This window comes from Lithobates pipiens, unplaced genomic scaffold, assembly GCF_037356315.1.
Source record: "Lithobates pipiens isolate NorthernLeopardFrog02 unplaced genomic scaffold, aLitPip1_a1.2 Scaffold_8, whole genome shotgun sequence".
Lineage (NCBI taxonomy): Eukaryota > Metazoa > Chordata > Amphibia > Anura > Ranidae > Lithobates > Lithobates pipiens.
The window spans coordinates 129,226,692-129,244,928 of record NW_027507903.1 but is presented as its reverse complement, the minus strand read 5'-3'; the positions used below and the strand labels follow the sequence as shown (position 1 = coordinate 129,244,928).

The 18,237-nt window shown below is 45.2% G+C and overlaps 1 protein-coding gene across 5 annotated transcripts in view; it reads left to right on the top strand.

The window, feature by feature from the left end:
* The window catches only part of PPP6R2 (protein phosphatase 6 regulatory subunit 2), a 232,444-nt gene that overhangs the window by 131,054 nt on the left and 83,153 nt on the right, over window positions 1-18,237 (top strand). For all 5 annotated transcript variants that reach the window (XM_077473575.1, XM_077473574.1, XM_077473576.1 and 2 more), the window contains 3 exons: window positions 1,541-1,638; window positions 9,707-9,764; window positions 16,630-16,751. In XM_077473575.1, coding sequence (XP_077329701.1) covers window positions 1,541-1,638; window positions 9,707-9,764; window positions 16,630-16,751 — 278 coding nt within the window. The remainder of the gene's footprint in view (window positions 1-1,540; window positions 1,639-9,706; window positions 9,765-16,629; window positions 16,752-18,237) is intronic.

The window sequence follows — 18,237 nt, the reverse complement described above, 5'->3', positions numbered from 1 at the left end:
CTATCCAGGATTAGATCCAGTGGAGCCAAGCCTAGGGTATCTAGCCAGAATCCCCAAATCTTGTTAAACCTGGTCGGGCTGCCTCTGTGCTACAATGTCAAGGGCTTATATCTCAAAGGTATTCCCATGTTGGCTAACCACATCTCTAGAGTTGAAGAGGTTTGAGAGATCCAATGTTGCAAAATCGGCTTTCATGCTTGGAACAGTGCTCTAGACACCGCCTCTCTGACATATGCATCTGTTATATACTTATCCAGTACACCTAATAAGCACGGTTACTTGAAAAGTACTATTAATGGTGTTTACTATGCCGGGCCAAAATTGATGCAGTTTTGGACATCGCCAAAGGAGATTTACCAGGTCCCAATAGGCCCTGTTGCATCTTGTACACAATGGGTCAGGAAGAAGCTTGAGCGTAAAAAAATTGAGTGGGCTATGATGAACCCGCAGTAATCTATATAGTTGGGGCAGTCTTTGGGTTACATTTAAAGAACAGCTGTAAAACAGACTTCAGGGCCTCTGACCACTGATCCACATCTATGTCACCTTGATCCTCCACCCAGTTTTCCATAGCCGTGTTGGGAAAGTTCTCTAGGTACTCCAGGAACAGCATCACATAGCACCTAGAGATGAACCCTATAGTGATCGTGGACTGCTGCACCATGTTAAAAATAGGCATAGGGGATAGCATCATCTGCTCTAATGATGATTGCGCTGTAATAGGGTGCTGCAATTGAAAGTATGGGGGAGTACATGTTGTTTGACAATCCATATCTCGCTTGCATCTGGGCAAACGGGAGCAACCTGCCATTACTTAAAATGTGACAAAGGTGAGTAACGCCATATGGTCACCACCAGGCTGCACACTGCAGCTTAGCCAGTCCCAGGTAAGTATTGTTATTCCAGATGGGGTTTTAGTTATTACATCCTAACACTCTGCTATTGTTTTGTTTTCGCCCTGTTCATATGCATTAGCCTATAAGTGGTGTACCTTTTGTTAGACTTTAAGAAGAGCTGAGCCTCGAGGGCTTCCAAGAGTGTCTGGGCTTCTACAGAGTGCAACGCCACAGCTAATGTGAAATCAGTAGACGCTTCCCTCTTAGTATGAGAACCATTCATACCATTCAAGCAGCTGCTGCAGCTGGGCTTCCAAGTAATACTGACAGGGGTTTGGGAAAGCTAAGAACCCATTATCCTTGGACCTCTGGAGTTGCTCCAGCAGGACCTGACTTCCATAATAGCAAGAGAAATATGGAATTTACCACTCAAAATATTTTAAACAGTATAACTTCATATTGGTTTTTAATGATTGTCATTCTCCTGAATCATATCTATGTGCAATTGCGCATTTAATTTGTGTCTTAAGTGTACTAGTGTCTAATCTTTGGGTCTGTTCCTGTTTTGTCTCTGTGTTAAATATTAACATCCATTTTATTCAAAGCACATTCACAGCACTGAATTTTAACACAACCAACAGAAGATTTTGAGCATTAATGATTTATTTTTTATGTTTTTATTTTTTGTGCTTTGTTGAATTCAGGCCTTCTCTGACTACCAAGTTCAACAGATGACTTCTAATTTTGTGGATCAATTCGGTTTTAATGATGAAGAATTTGCTGAACAGGAAGATAACATAAAGTAATAAACCTTTTCACTTTTGTGTGTTTTATGATGGTATCTTCTGACGAGATTTGTCTTGAGAAGAAAATCTGTTTTTCTGGCCAAATGTTGCGCTATATCTATATAGAGATAGAGAGAGATATATCGATATAGAGAGAGATATATCGATATAGAGAGAGATATATCGATATAGAGAGAGATATATAGAGATAGAGAGAGATATTTTTATGTATGAATCCCACTATACATGAATAAACTGTGATTTTGATGCAAGCAGTTGATCACGCGCCTTCCACACAGTCTTCTCCAGACCACCCCTGGTCAGTCTAGGCAGCGGGACACGCACGATCATTTTCTCCAGTTTTATTGTTTTAAATAGCACTACAACGTCACAATAATAACGCCTTCACCAGCACAGGAGTAATCTTTATTTCTCTTATATTCACTGACCGACACTGCTCCTCACTGTAACTAAATGGGTTGTATAGCCTGCAATCAGGAGAAAATAGGCAAAATTGTTACACAATACACAGAACTTTAATCCCGCCCCATGGGGGCACGCCCTGTGCTATCAACCCTTCCCACTGCTCCTAGCAGCTTCAGTTTTTATTTTGCCTAGCAAGGAGCATGACCTAGGAAACCCTGCAGGCCTCTCGGTCCATGTTTTTGCTGCAGGGTTTCTGCTTTTTGCGCAAGATGAGAGATCCTGAGATCTTCTATCAACTGCCGGCTGGGTGACAGGCTGGTTAATGAAATCCTTGTAGTCTCCCCAGTCCGGCCATCGAGCGTGAGCAGGCCGCAGCTATGGCTCGGCAGGCCACGACATACCTCATGCTCCAGAGGTGGTCAGTGAGCTTCAATGCTCCGGGGTATACATATGACCGAGCTACTGATGTCTGGATCACAGTATACCGGGCCAGTAACCTTCCCTGTAACTGCGCAGGAGTTGGCTACCACGGAATGTCTCCCAGATCTTCAGGACTGTTAAGTATGGCTCTCCCTGCTTCGGTGGGGGAAGCAGCTGGGCATTCCCTGGGGGGTCGATTCGGGGGCCACCTCGCCTACTTATCTTCGCTCCCAAGTCCCTATCCCCCCTCTGAGGGAGGTGTCTGCATGCGCTGCGGGCGGTGTGTGTGTGTGTGTGTCTCACTGTTTCTCACCTGTGGGGCTCTGTGCGGTTGCTGTTCAGTCCTGGTTCAGGTCTGGGGGTCCAAAAAAGGCAGTTTTTGTGGAGGATGTCTGTGTGTCAGCAGGCAGTTTTTTTTTTTTTTTGTTTTTTTTTGCTCTTTTCACCTCATGGCGCCGTTCCGGCAGCCATCTTGGATTTGGGAAAGCTATAGATTCCCCTGGGGAGCTTCAGCAGCCATTTTCCCTGGGATTCCTATGGATTACTTTGGCAGCCAATTTGTGAAAACCAAAATGCTTTCTTCACCGCTGGCCTTTTGTGACAGCTTGCAATGTGCTTTCTCTTGTCACTTCCTGTATTCCCTGTGTGTGAGGGACACTGGATGGCTCTGTGTGGAACGCTGAAGCTGTTCTGCAGACCGTTGCACCGCTGTTAGAGCTGCTGCTGACAGTTTTTTTTTTTCTCCTCTCTGCATCTGGGAACCTCCTAGGGACTACAGGCACTGTTGGAATTCACAGAATGCCCCAGGGTGGTGAGTCTAGCGCTAAGCACCCCCCCCACACGGCGGCAGCAGGAGGGTGGGACCTTCACTGTCCTAAGTCCCCTTGCAGGTGGCAGACAGGATAGAGTCAGCATGGCTTCAGAAACTAGCGTTTCTTCCCCCGAAATCCAGGCTATATCAACCGGGTCACCTGCGATTAGTGCGGTGCGCACGGAAACCCTGACGGCGTTCCTGGACTCCTATGTATCTAAGATAGAGGCGGCACGTGGCAGGAAAGGTGCACGTAAGAGGCCCCCCCCCCATCCTCTGGGATGCAGACTGATGCAGACTCGGGCCCTGCTGCGGCTGGAGACCCCTGCTTTGACCTACGTGGCTGACCAGGACCGTTCGGACAGCGAGGATGATTCCCCGCCCGGGTCCGGGAGAGGCAAGGCGCTTGTTGGAGAACTTATCACAGCTGTGCATGATACCCTGAAGATTCAGGAGCCAGCGGATTCCTCTGCTGATGTAACGGTCCCTTTTGGGTCCCACAAGCCAGAACATTCACCTAAGATGTTCCCGTATTTGACTTATTTTGACAAATTCATCTACAGGGAATGGGGTCGCCCGCAACGGACCTTTTCGGTCCCCAAAAACTTGGCGGTGCGCTACCCCTTTGAGGAAAGCCTTCTCAAAAAGTGGTTGGTCGTGGACCACCCAGTGTCTAGGTTAAATAAAGTAACCACGATCCCGGTTGAGGGGACTCCTGCATTCAAGGATCCCATGGACAGTGGCTCGTTCCTTGTTTACGGTTGTGGGGTCAGCCGTGCAACCTGTACTGGCATCCGCACTGGTGTCGCAGACACTGAGTGGGCAAAACGTTTGCACCGCGAATTGGGAGAGCAAAATGCCTCCCCTGTCTGCGTGGAGTTAGCAGACCAACTAGTGCATGGCCTTAAGTACGTTTGTGATGCAGCCCTGGATACTCTCCCTCTGTTATCTAGGGCCTCAATGTCAGCTGTGGTGCTGAGGCGCCTTATTTGGCTGAAATGCTGGTCCGCTGACCAGGCATCCAAGAAAGCCCTGAGGGATCTTCCCTTCCTTGGCGACCGGCTCTTTGGAGCCTTGTTGGATGATATTATTTAAAAAAAACGGGTAGTAAGAGTATTCTACTCCCACAGGCCAGGAAGGCTAAAGAGCCACGCCGCAGGCAAGGGCCCTCCTTTTCCGCTCACAATCGGCTTTTTCGTCCGCCCGGTGTTTCGGCAAAATGACCCCAGCCTTACAGGACGCCCACGGACGGTAAGAAGCGTCACTGGAACCGCAAGCCTGCGAACAAAAGTGCTACCGCATGAAGGTCTGCCCCCACCCACACATCGGGTGGGAGGTCGCCTTCGGGAGTTTGCAGCCCGTTGGACCTCCCGGTTATCCGACCAATAGGTCTGCGACCTGATTTCTACAGGCTACAAGATAGTTTCTTTCTTGGCCACCAAACAGATTCTTCCCCTCCAGCATACCCGTGTCCCCGGTTCGCGGGAAAGCCCTGTTGAGGGCAGTGAGGGACTTGCTGAATCAGAGGGTGATCGTACCAGTTCCGGAATCGGAACGCTTCCAGGGGTTCAACTCCAATCTGTTTGTGGTTCCCAAGAAGGAAGGGGTACGTCCAATCTTGAACTTGAAAACCCTCAATCGCTTTGTAAAAGTGCAGAGGTTCAGAATGGAATCAGTTCGCTTGGTAGTCGCTGCACTCCATCAAGGGGACTTCCTGGCGTCCTTGGACATTCAGGATGCCTACTTGCACATGCCCATATGCCTTCTGCATCAAAAGTTTCTGCGTTTGGCAGTCGGGGAAGCCCATTACCAGTTTGTGGCTCTTCCCTTTGGTCTGGCATCAGCCCCCCGAGTCTTTACCAAAGTACTGGCTCCAGTATTGGCATTGCTGCGACAACGCGGGATCGCGATCGTGGGCTACCTGGACGATCTCCTCCTGAGACCATCTTTCGCCTCAAAATTAGAGGAGGATGTGGCGATCACCATGCAGACATTGCAAGAATTTGGGTGGCTGTTGAACCTAAAGAAGTCGGTGAATGTGCCGACCCAGGGTCTGGAGTACCTGTGGTTACTATTGGACTCCAGGGAAGCGAGGGTTTTTCTCCCCTCAGACAAATTACTGACTCTCAGATCTGCGGTCAAACTACTGTTGAACCGCAAGTGGTCCTCACTCCGCTTTTGCATGCGGGTGCTGGGGCTCATGGTGGCTGCCTTAGAGGCAGTACCTTTATGCCCAGTTCCACACCAGAGTCCTGCAGAAGGAGATCTTGACGAAATGGGACAAATCTCAGTTGTCCTTGGATCGGCAGATCCAGGTGAGGCAGCCAGTCAGGGACTCCCTGATCTGGTGGTTGAGGTCCCCGGTGATTCAGGCCGGAAAATCGTTTCTTCCTCTGAAATGGAGGTCACCACGGATGCCAGTCTGTCCGGCTGGGGTGGAGTGATGGGGATTCAGTCGGCTCAGGGCCTCTGGTCAATGGAGGAATCCAGGTTGCTGATCAATCTGCTCAAATTGAGAGCGATCAGGCTGTGCCTCCACACATGGTCGGCGTGTCTTCGAGGGCATCCGACCAGGATACAGTCAGACAACGCCATGGCTGTGGCGTACATAAATCACCAAGGGGCAAAAGGAGTTCAGCCGCTGCTCGGGATGTCACTCACATACTTCGGTGGGCAGAGCGACACATTCCGGCTCTGTCGGCCATTTACATCCCGGGGGTGGAAAATTGGCAGGCAGACTATCGGAGTTGTCAGATACTGGATCCAGGAGAATGGGCATTGAATCCGGAGATATTCAGGTGGCTGTGCCTGAAATGGGGCACACCAGATGTGGATCTATTGGCCTCCCTGCTCAATCGGAAGGTGCCGAGATTAGTGTCAAGGACAAGAGATCCGTGGGCAGACGTGTCAGACGCGCTGGTGGCTCCGTGGGATCAGTACCAGCTGATCTATGCCTTTCCTCTGCTGAAACTGTTGCCAAGTCTGCTTCGCAGAGTGGAAGCCGAGGGGATTCCAGTAATCCTGGTTGCCCCAGATTGGCCTCAAGGGGCCTGGTACGCAGACCTGGTGCTCCTGGTGGCAGACGCTCCCTGGTAAATGCCGTTGAGAGAGGACCTCCTATCTCAAGGTCCAATAATTCAATCTGCTTTACCATTGCTGGCTTTAACGGCCTGGCTATTGAAAGCCAGGTATTGAGGAACAGGGGTCTGTCGGACTCAGTGATTCCAACTATTCTGAGGGCGCGGAAATCTTCTTCCAGGAAGATATACCATGGTACTTGGAAGGCCTACATCTCCATGTGTGAGGAGAAAGAGTGGCATCTGCGCTCCTTCTCGATATCCAGGATCCTGCTGTTTCTTCAGTAAGGTGTAGAGGTTGGCGTTGAGCACCATCAAGGGGCAGATTTCAGCTCTGGTTGTCTTTTTTTTTTTTCAGCAACCCCTGGCATCTCACTCATTAGTGAGTACCTTTGTGCAGGGGGTGCGACATGTAGTCCCTCCGGTGCGTCCTCCGTTACCTCCGTGGGATTTGAACCTGGTGTTGTCGGCGCTTCAGAAGCCGTCGTTTGAGAATATCAGGGAGATTCCTCTGCTGACCCTTTCACAGAAGGTGGTCTTTCTGATGGCCATCACATCGGCCAGGAGGGTTTCGGAACTGGCGGTCTTGTCCTGCAAGTCGCCTTATCTGGTCAGCCACAGGGATAAGGTGGTGTTGCGTCCGCAACCGTCCTTTCTACCTAAGGTGGTCTTGGCCTTTCATATCAATGAGGACATTGTATTGCCATCATTGTGTCCTAAGCCGAAGCGCCCCAAGGACGTGGCCCTTCACGCTCTGGATGTGGTTAGGGCTCTGAAGGTGTACTTGTCTGTCACGGCTCCCTTTCTCAAGTCAGACTCACTGTTTGTTTGGGTGGCTGGTCCTTAGAAGGGCATGGCGGTCTCGTCGACACACCATTTCCAGGTGGATCAGACAGATTGTAGTCAAAGCCTACGGTTTGAAGGGGCAGGTGCCTCCCTTTCCAGTCATGGCCCACTCTACAAGAGCAATTGGAACGTCTTGGGCCTTCCGACACCAAGTGTCTGTTGCTCAGGTGTGCAAAGCGGCGACCTGGTCGTCTGTCCATACGTTTACCAAGTTCTACAAGGTAGATGTCAGTGCATTGGCTGAAGCCTGTTTTGGCCGCAAAGTTTTGCAGGCGGGCGTGTAGTTGCAATTGAATTTCCTGTTTTTTCGATAAAAACGCAGTACTGTTTTGGTTAATGCGCTGTTGCACTCCTTCCGCAATGTTGCGGTTTTGGGGATCACTCCTGTTGAGGATACCTGGTTATATAGTGGTGTTTTTCCACACACTGCTGTTTTTTTGTGGGTTTAGTTTCACTAGTTCCCACTTGCCATGGTGGATGAAGTTTTTATGCTGTTTTCCCCACCCCTCATTTGGCACTGCTTGGGGACGTCCCATTTAGTTAGAGAGGAGCTGTGTCGGTCGGTGAATATTGGAGAAAATAGGATTTTTTGTACTCACCGTAAAATCCTTTTCTCTGTAATTCACCAACCGACACAGCACCCACCCCTCCTTTTTTTTCTTTTTTCTACGTTTATACTGCTTGTTGACGTACTGAAGCTGCTAGGAGCAGTGGGAAGGGTTGATAGCATGCCCCCATGAGGCGGGATTAAAGTTCTGTGTATTGTGTAACAATTATGCCTAGTTTCTCCTAATGGCAGGCTATACAACCCATTTAGTTACAGAGAGGAGCTGTCGGTCGGTGAATTACAGAGAAAAGGATTTTACGTTGAGTACAAAAAATCCTATTTTTATTTTGCACATATCAATGGACAACTAACCACTTTAATACAGCTAGTCTCCTTTTCCAACTCCATAGTCTCTACCTGAGTTGTTGGTTTCATAGGGGTAAAAAATAGAGTTAAAGACTCTACCGGCCTCACTGCTTTCTTATCTCAAATCTGCTAAAATCTCCCCAAGGACAGTTGTATTTGAAGATTACCCTCAAGTAGTTTTGACAGTTTCTCTAGAGGACAGGTTCAAAGACTTCTATGAACCTGTTCACAAGGTTGTAGCGCATATATATATATATATATATATATATATATATATATATATATATATATATATTTATATATATAATTATATTTATTTTTTTTACTGGCGAATACCGTTACTTTTGGTCAAGTACTCGGCGATACAGGGTACGGATACCTTTGCAGTGCGATTTGAGCTCATACAAAATTAATAGGCTCAAATTGCACAGCAAAAGTTTGCCTGCAATTAGGAATGCGCTGTGATTCCTGTCCGAATCGCATGCCCTTTCCCACACTGCTCCTGTGTGAACCCAGGCTGAAGGCACTATGACAAGCCTGGGTTTACACAGAAGCGGTGGGGGAAACCACATGCTATTCAGACAGGAATGCTATGAAAATACCTTCAAATTCCAAAATTTTGCATAGAATCCACAATATCGGTTGCCTTCCTGACACAAGGGGATTACTCGACATTCATAGACATTTAAGATGCCTCACTGTCCCTTGTGAAAACCTTTTATTCAAGGTGTACCATGGATTCTTCCCACCCCCCCCTTCCCCTATCAGCAACCTGTGCTCCCTTGGAATCTCAGCATTTTTTTCTCTTCCTTGTAGAAACCTCCCTTTGAACTCATCAGGGAAATTCTCTTGGATTATCTCTCCTGCTAAGTAACTTTCTTCATTTCTGGCATGTCTGTTAGATGTGTACCTGAGCTAGTGACTCTCTTGCAAGGAGTCATTCCTCATTCTTCACAAGGGCAAAGTAGTCTTATGGCCAAGGCCATCCTTTTTACCCAAGGTGGTATCAGGCCTCCACCTCGATCCTCCCATGTGAGTTCCATGTGAGAATCGTGATTTATAAAAGGTGAAGTTATCTTTTAATTGCTAAATTCACCTTTTGTAAAAAAAAAAAAAAATGCACATCTTTTGCAGGTAAAAAAAAAAAAATGCATGTATTTAGTTTTTTGCCCAGCAGCCATAATCCTGCAAACTCTCATCTTTCTTCCTGTACCTCCTGCATGGGCAGACATTTACTGCATTGAAGGAAGAATCAATAAACTACGAGCGTGCTCACCAATGCCCTTGCATGTCATTGCAAACTACAGGCTGTCTGCTGCAATGGCTGAAGGTGCTTGTGGTTCATTCATTCACAGGAAACTGAATGGATAACGTGGCTGTTAGGGTGAGAATCCCCTGTCCATTGTCACAATTTGGAAACCGGGGGCGGGGGGGGGGGGGGTGTTGTGTTGGTCAGGTATTCTTTGATAACATGTTGCATGTTAAACCCTAAAATAGGTTGTAACATGATAGTTAATACTTTGTCTGCTCATTTAATGTTTTCCTTTAAAATTTGCATTAGATATTTATTCTATTTTTCTCTGTGTTTATAGTGCACCTTTTGATCGAATAACAGAGATTAATTTTAACTTGGAAGCTGAAGATGAAAATGTAAGTATAGCATCCTCTGAATTGGTTTTCTCAGCAAAGCACAAAACCGATTTACTAACAAATTTGCGTACATTTCAGACACACAAGTATCACACATTTTAAACACAAGACAAGAAATGTAGTCCTAACTATTTAATACTGCATAGAACAACTACAGGAACTTTTACATATGTAGACATTAGGAGGAGAGTGTAAAGTGTAATTTGCATACCTCTGTTACTTCATGCTTTCATTCTGTCCATACTCTGCTTTAAAATCACAGCTATGGGGGGGAATGTGGCCTAGCCACAGATGTAGTGGATGCATATTCCTTTGCTCTCCACCAGTTATTAAAAAAAAATCATCCTGACACTGAGACTATAAGCTCTTTCCTGCGATCCTGTAGCTCTTGGCATCAGAGCAGCAATGACCAGGGTCCCCAAAACACTGCAGACATGACCTGGATGAACAATGAAGGACATCAGTGTTCCCAATTGGCAGGCACAAAATGAAGATGGCTACTGAAGTATACGCAGAAGGAGGTTATGGTCAAGCTTAGCCCATATTTCCGGCTGTTCCCAACCCAGAAGTCCCCTACCTGCAGCAGAGGGAACAGAGTTTAGAGGAATCGCAGACCCAGCAAATGGATGTACCCTCCTGCCTTTTGTATTGAGTAGTACTATGTTCTAAAGCACAATACATAGACGAGGGGCGCAGAACACCTGCTTAGAGAAGTACTGGCAGCAGTACATTTTTATGGAACATGGCTAATGGTATTGGGGAACATATGCATCAAGAGGTTCACAGCATTAGAGGGCTGCGCCAGTAGAAGTGAAGTGAAAAGTTTCCCACTCAAACATGACATGTTATAAATGCTGTTGCCGCCAGATTTGGCTAATCGTGACTTTCAAGTACAAGACATGGAAAACAGACTATATAAGAATTGACCCCTGGGTTATTAAGATACACCGAAGAGAGCCAAAGGCAAATCCCCTGCTGATTTTATTGAAAACTGTCTGGCTACCACATTTGGGATAGAGCATCCTACTCAATATTTCTCTGTGGAGAGAGAGTTCACAGGGTTCCCTCCTGTCCATCTCTGCTAGGAGATCCTCCTAGATCGTTTCTGCTCAAACGTCTCCATAACAAGGATAAAGACATTATCTGTGGACAAACCCTGAAAGCACAAAACTAAGAGTCTGCATATTCTTAAATGTAATTTTTTTAGCTGAAATACAGCATGTTTGGATCCCAAGCACTGTCTGCATGTCTTTAACATCTCACACTGAACTGTATCCAGTGAAATTAAAAATTGTTAATGAGACGCACTTCTTTGAGACACCAAGACCAAAAAAAACATTAAAAATGGTGGGTGTGGAGATGGTCTATTTTACCACATTTCAAATACCTATATGTCTGTTGTTCTGCCTGCTAACCAATTGTATATATGCAAAAAGAGTTGCGCCCTCTTGGAAGTAAAGATCCCATAGGGCAGTGATGGCGAACCTTGGCACCCCAGATGTTTTGGAACTACATTTCCCATGATGCTTCATTACACTGAAGAGTGCATGAGCATCATGGGAAATGTAGTTCCAAAACATCTGGGGTGCCAAAGTTCGCCATCACTGCCATAGGGAGTAACAAATTGGTTAATGTAGGCAAACACTAGGCTTGCTTTTAATAAACATATATTTAATGTATCAAAAACTTAACAAATAACGAGTGTAATAACTGATATAACCAACACGGTATATCACAATGTATGTTCCATCACCAGTCTTAAAATGCCACTCCTATAAACGTCCGGACAAAATCCCTTTGTGAGATACACAGGTTGGTGCAATACCCCCCCATTACAATGTAACCAAAATCTGGTTAAATGCCGTGATGTGTATTTCACATAGGGCCCAGGGCTCCCCTTCACATCCCCTTTTGATCCAACATAGATCATGCAAGCTGGATAATGGTTCCATTAGCCTTGCACAAATGCAGCAGACTGAACTGCAAAGTCCAGTATATGGCTATATGTTTGGTCACAGTAGACAAGCGTATGTGTAAAGCCAGTATAGCTGAATAAAGAAAAGAGCCAATATAGAAGCACTAAATAACTGGTCATTGCATGCCGTCCATTGGGCTCATGTATTGCTGCATTATAGGCAGGGAAGGGGATAATGGTTGCATATAGCAGGTACACTCCCTATATCATCCGAAGTGTTAAGTTCACACATTCAGTACAATCGTCAGTATCTGAGTAATTGGTAAAGTGAGGAGCGAGCCGGTCTAACCAAACCCCGACAGATCCACAGAGTGTTCTATTCAGCAATCATCTCAATGATCACGAGGGGAAGGTGATGGTCTGAACTTCCAAACGGCTCCAGCTCATACACCTCAGAACTTGTTTCCCAGTTGTTGGATGAATTGTATGGTGTAGATAAGTGCTGGGTTTAGGATCTCTTCACGTGCCTGCAGCATTCACCACTGACAGACCCATCAGGTGCCATTCTATACTGCTGGCTGCATATCCCTGTCAACAGACACTCAGATTCCTGGAGCTCCCCTGCTAGTAGTGAAGCTTCATAGGGAAGTTGAGCACAGGTGTCTAATGATGTGACAGTCAACAAATTGCACTTATGTGCAAGCATAGCTTCATCAGGATCTTTGAGGCACCAACTTCAGTGTCTGCTTGGCAAGACCGGAAGAAACCTAGACCTCAGCCTGAGGGCTGAACTTAGCTTATGCGGATTTACTTGTGATACTGTTCTCTGAACCTTTGAGACCTAGCATCCCTTTTTAGATGTGATTTTCCTTTGGGAATATCTCACCAAAAAATACATTTTTGTTGCAAGGGATGGTCAAAATCTGATTTGTATCTTCTTGCAGACTTCTGGGAAAATCAGGTAAACAATCGCACAAGGAGGAAATTACATTTTTGAGAGCCGTTCTGTACACTTTCTGCATTCTGTGTACAGAACACCGACAAGTAGCCGTATAGCGTTGCATTTGACAGATAATTACAGCACTGAAGATTGAAAAGGAAAGGCAACTTTTAATAACATTCAATTACAAGATATCTTGTGTCACACTTTTATACACTATCTAGCACGGGAAAGACACATATCAAGAGAGGTGGTGGTACTGCACACACCAAATGGTACAATATGGGAAAGTTTCCCCGAGGGGGTTTAGCAGCAGGATAAGTAGCATTTTCACTCATTTTAATTATCCTGCTGCTAAACCCCCCCCAGGGTACTTTCTCATATACACTATATATTATTTTTTTATTTGCACTCCCCCCCCCGAAAGTGGAATTACCCTTTAAGTGATCAAGCTTATTGACTTTAAACACACCAGGAAGCACAATGAAAAGTACAAATGATCATGGCCCTATAAAGGAATGGGTGAAGCTTTACTATTTAAAGTAAACCAATAGACAAAACTTTAATTTTGGATAGTTAGGGATGGTCCTAACCCCTGTTTATTTTTTGCTATCTGTGTTTGGGAGATTTACCTTCACTTTCGGTCTCGTAGCCAACCCCTTAAGTGAGAGGAAATCCCTGCAAATTAAGGGAATCAGAACTAGTGTCCCCATTGGAAGAGTTCCCCTCTATTACTTTTCTGGGGACAACCCAAAGTTTGGGATTTTTTTGTTTCACGTTTACTTTCACTTTCAAAGATAACGGTAAATGGACAGAAAGAGAGGGTGAGTCTCCTTAAATGGGACACAGAAATCGATAAAAACTGAAAGGTGTTCTAATCCCCCTCCACTATCCAGAATAAAAAAAAAAGTAAAACCGTCTTGCCTTTTTTATTGTGCTTTAACCACTTAAGGACCACCGCATGTAAATGTACGTCGGCACAATGGCACCGACAGTCACAAGCACGTACATGTACGTGCTTGCCTTCCAGCGGATGGGGGGTCCGATCGGACCCCCTCCCGCTGGCAGCGGTGGTCCGTTTAGCTTCAGGAGCAATCCGGGATGAGGGGATGGCCGTTAGTTTCTGGCCATCCCCTCTCGATCGCTCCTGGCGAATGAGAAGCTTCCCCCGCCTGTGTAGTGTAAACACAGGCAGGGAGGAAGTGATGTCATTCTCCTCGGGGCGGTCTTTTTAACCAGACTGCGAGGAGAACACATAGTAAGTGCAACAAACACTACACTGACATGTAGGTACACATAGGCACCCCCCCCCCCCCAGTCAGTGTCACTGATTGCAGTGATCATTTATTTACTGATCACTGCATTTAGTGTCAGTTGTGACAGTAAAAAGTGTCAGGGCAGTTAGTGTTAGGTCCAGGGTAGCCCCCTACCCCCCCCTAATAAAGGTTTAACCCCCTGATTGCCCCTAGAGTTAACCCTTTCACCCCCTTTTGCCAGTGTCACTAAGCAATCATTTTTCTGATCGCTGCATTAGTGTCACTGGGGCCGCTAGGTAGCTAGTTATTTTTTTTAGGTTCAACGTCAGGTTTTTATAGCATTAGGTACCCCCATATACTACCCAATAAAGGTTTTAACCCCCTAATTGCCCCTAGAGTTAACCCTTTCACCAGCGATCACCGTATAAGCGTCACTGGTGACGCTGGATAGCCAGTTAGTTATTTAGGTTCCCCGTCAGGTTTTTATATAGCGTCCGGGACCCCCATATATTACCTAATAAAGGTTTTAACCCCCTGATTGCCCCCAGGTAACCCTTTCACCCCCTTTTGCCAGTGTCACTAGGCGATCGTTTTTCTGATCGCTGCATTAGTGTCACCGGTGCCGCTAGGTAGCTAGTTATTTTTTATGTTCACCGCCAGGTTTTTATAGCATTAGGTACCCCCATATACTACCCAATAAAGGTTTTAACCCCCTAATTGCCCCTAGAGTTAACCCTTTCACCAGCCATCACCGTATAAGTGTCACTGGTGACGCTGGTTAGCCAGTTAGTTATTTAGGTTTCCCGTCAGGTTTTTTATAGAACGTCAGGGACCCCCATATACTACCTAATAAAGATTTTAACCCCCTGATTGCCCCTAGTTAACCCTTTCACCAGTGATCACCGTATAAGTGTTACGGATGACTCTGGTTAGTTTGCTTTTTATAGCATCAGGGCACCCACCATTTATTATCCAATAAAGGTTTAACCCCCTGATCACCCGGCGGGTAATATCAATTAGGTTTTAGGGTCAGGGTCTGCGTCGCCCCAGGCAGCGCTAGGTTAGTGTCAGTACCGCTAACACCCACGCGCAAATTGTACACCTCCCATAGTGGTATAGAATCTGAACAGATCAATATCTGAACTGATCAGATCTATACTAGCGTCCCCAGCAGTTTAGGGTTCCAAAAAAATGCATTGTTAGCGGGATCAGCCCAGATACCTGCTAGCACCTGCGTTTTGCACCTCCGCCCAGCCCACCCAAGTGCAGTATCGATCGATCACTGTCACTTACAAAACACTAAACGCATAACTGCAGCGTTCGCTGAGTCAGGCCTGATCCCTGCGATCGCTACGTTTTTTTTTTGGTAGCGATTTATATTTAAATCCTGAAGACAGTGCTTGGTTTTCAGGGTCCTGTACGCGGCTAGGCTCCCAAAAAGTCCCCCACATGTGGTATTCCTGTACTCGGGAGAAGCAGCAGAATTTATTTTGGGGTGTAATTTCACTTATGCCCATAGCATGTGTGAGCAATATATCATTTAGTGACAACTTTGTGCAAAAACAAAAAAAAACAATTTTTAATATTCCTGCAACTTGTGGCAAAATATAAAATATTTCATGGACTCAACATGCCTCTCAGTAAATAGCTTGGGGTGTCTACTTTCCGAAACGGGGTCATTTGGGGGGGTTTTGTGCTATTTTGGCATTTTATCGCCTTCGGAACTGTGATAGGTAGTGAGGAGTGAAATCAAAAATTTGCACCCTTAGAAATATTGAAGGCAGTGATTGGTTTTCGGGGTGCCGTACGCAGCTAGACTCCCAAAAAGTCCCACATATGTGGTATCCCCGTACTCAGGAGAAGCAGCAGAATATATTTTGGGGTGCAAATTCACATATAACTATGGCATGTGTGAGCAATATATCATTTAGTGACAACTTTTTTTAAACTTTTTTTTTTTTTGTCATTATTCAATTACTTGGGACAAAAAAAAAATTCAATGGACTCAACATGCCCCTCAGCAATTTTCTTTGGGGTGTCTACTTTCCAAAATGGGGTCATTTTGGGGGTTTTGAACTGCCCTGCCATTTTAGCACCTCAAGAAATGAGATGCAGTCATAAATTTAAAAGCTGTGTAAATTCCAGAAAATGTACTCTAGTTTGTAGACGCTATAACTTTTGCGCAAAACAATAAATATACGCTTATTGACATTTTTTTTTACTAAAGACATGTGGCTGAATACATTTTGACTAAAATTTAGTTTATTCGATTTTTCTTATAACAAAAGTATTTTTCCTTTTATATCGTAAAAAATAAATATCGCAGAGGCAATCAAATACCATCAAAAGAAAGCTCTATTTGTGGGAAGAAAAGGACGCAAATTTCGTTTGGGTACAACATTGCATGATCGCGCAATTACCAGTTAAAGCAGTGCAGTGCGAAATTGTAATAAGACCTCTGGTCCTTAGGCTGACAATTGGTCCGGGGCATAAGTGGTTAACGTTAATTCCTGATGCCAAAGCTTGTGTATTTTTTGTTTACAGAGAAGCTTGTCTTGTGAGTTATCATAGGGCTGTGATGGCAAACCTTGGCACCCCATATGTGAAATACCTTTCCCATGATGCTCATGCTCTCTGCGGTGTAGTTGAGCATCATGGGAAATGTAGTTCCAAAACATCTGGGGTGCCAAGGTTTGCTATCTCTGTCATAGGGAATAGTTCCCTAAGATGATGATTTTTTTACATTATTTTCAGCCTAACGCTGCCCTGTTTGAAGCCTGCTGCAATGAGCGTATCCAACAGTTTGATGATGAAGAGGAAGATATCTGGGAAGAAAAGGAGATTGGTTATGGAACGCAGGTTAAATCTAGAACTCGGTAAGCAAAATCCCAAATAGCTTGGGGGGTGTCTACTTTCCGAAAAGGTGTCATTGGGGGTTGTGCTATCTTGGCAATTTCAAGGCCTCCAAAATTGTGATAGGTAGTGAGGAAGTAAGCCTGAAGGCGGTGATTGTTTTTCGGGGTCCTGTACTGCCAAAAAGTCCCACATGTGTTATCCCTTACTCAGGAGAAGCAGCAGAATGTATTTTGGGGTGTAATTTCACATATATCCATGGCATGTGTGAGCAATATATAATTTCAGTGGCTACTTTGTGTAAAAAAACATTTTTTTTGTAATTTTCCTGAAACTTGTGGAAAAACATAAACTGTTCCATGGACTAAACATGCCGCTCAGCAAATAGCTTGGGGTGTCTACTTTCCAAAAAGGGATCTTTGGGCGGGGTTTGAACTCTCTTGGCATTTTATGCCCAACATTAGAAGCTTATGCCACAGAGTCTCAGCCGAAGCACTGTGTGTAAAAAAAAAAAAAAAAAAAAAAAAAAAACTCTTGACCAGTTTCCCCTTTCATGGTGAACGGCTGGATAAATACATCCAAAGGATCTCTAATGGAAAAAGCTCTCTTTTACCAGTGAAGAAGTAGTTTAAACATTTATCCTTTAACCACTTACAGACCGGACCATTTTGCTGGTCAAAGACCAGACCACTTTTTGCGATTCGGCACTGCGTCGCTTTAACTGACAATTGCGCGGTCGTGCGACGTGACTCCCAAACAAAATTGACATCCTTTTTTTCCCACAAATAGAGCTTTCTTTTGGTGGTATTTGATCACCCCTGCAGTTTTTATTTTTTGCGCTATAAACAAAAATAGAGCGACAATTTTGAAAAAAACACATTATTTTTTACTTTTTGTTATAATAAATATCCCCCAAAAATATATAAAAAAAACATTTTTTTCCCTCAGTTTAGGCCGGTACGTATTCTTCTACATATTTTTGGTAAAAATAATCGCAATAAGCTATTATTGATTGGTTTGCGGAAAAGTTATAGCGTTTACAAAATAGGAATAGTTTTATAGCATTTTTATTAATAATTTTTTATTATTTTTTTTTTTACTCGGCGATCAGCGATTTTTATTGTGACTGCGACATTGTGGGGGACCCATTGGACATTTTTGACACATTTTTGGGACCATTGTCATTTATACAGTAATCACTGCTATATAAATGCAGTGATTCCTGTGTAAATGACACTGGCAGTGAAGGGGTTAACCAGTGGGTGGCAGTGTAGGGGTTAAGTGTTACTAGGGGTGTGTTACTAACTGTGGGGGGGTTGGGCTTTCATTTAGTGAACACTGATCTCTGCTCCAATCACATGGAGCAGAGATCAGCGTCACTAGTTGCTAGGCAGAATGGAGAAATGCTGTTTACACGGCATTTCCTCCATTCAGCCGTCCCGTGAGACGATCGCGGGTATGCCCGCGGCAATAGAGTCCGCGGGTCCCGCGACCGGACTCACGGGGGTC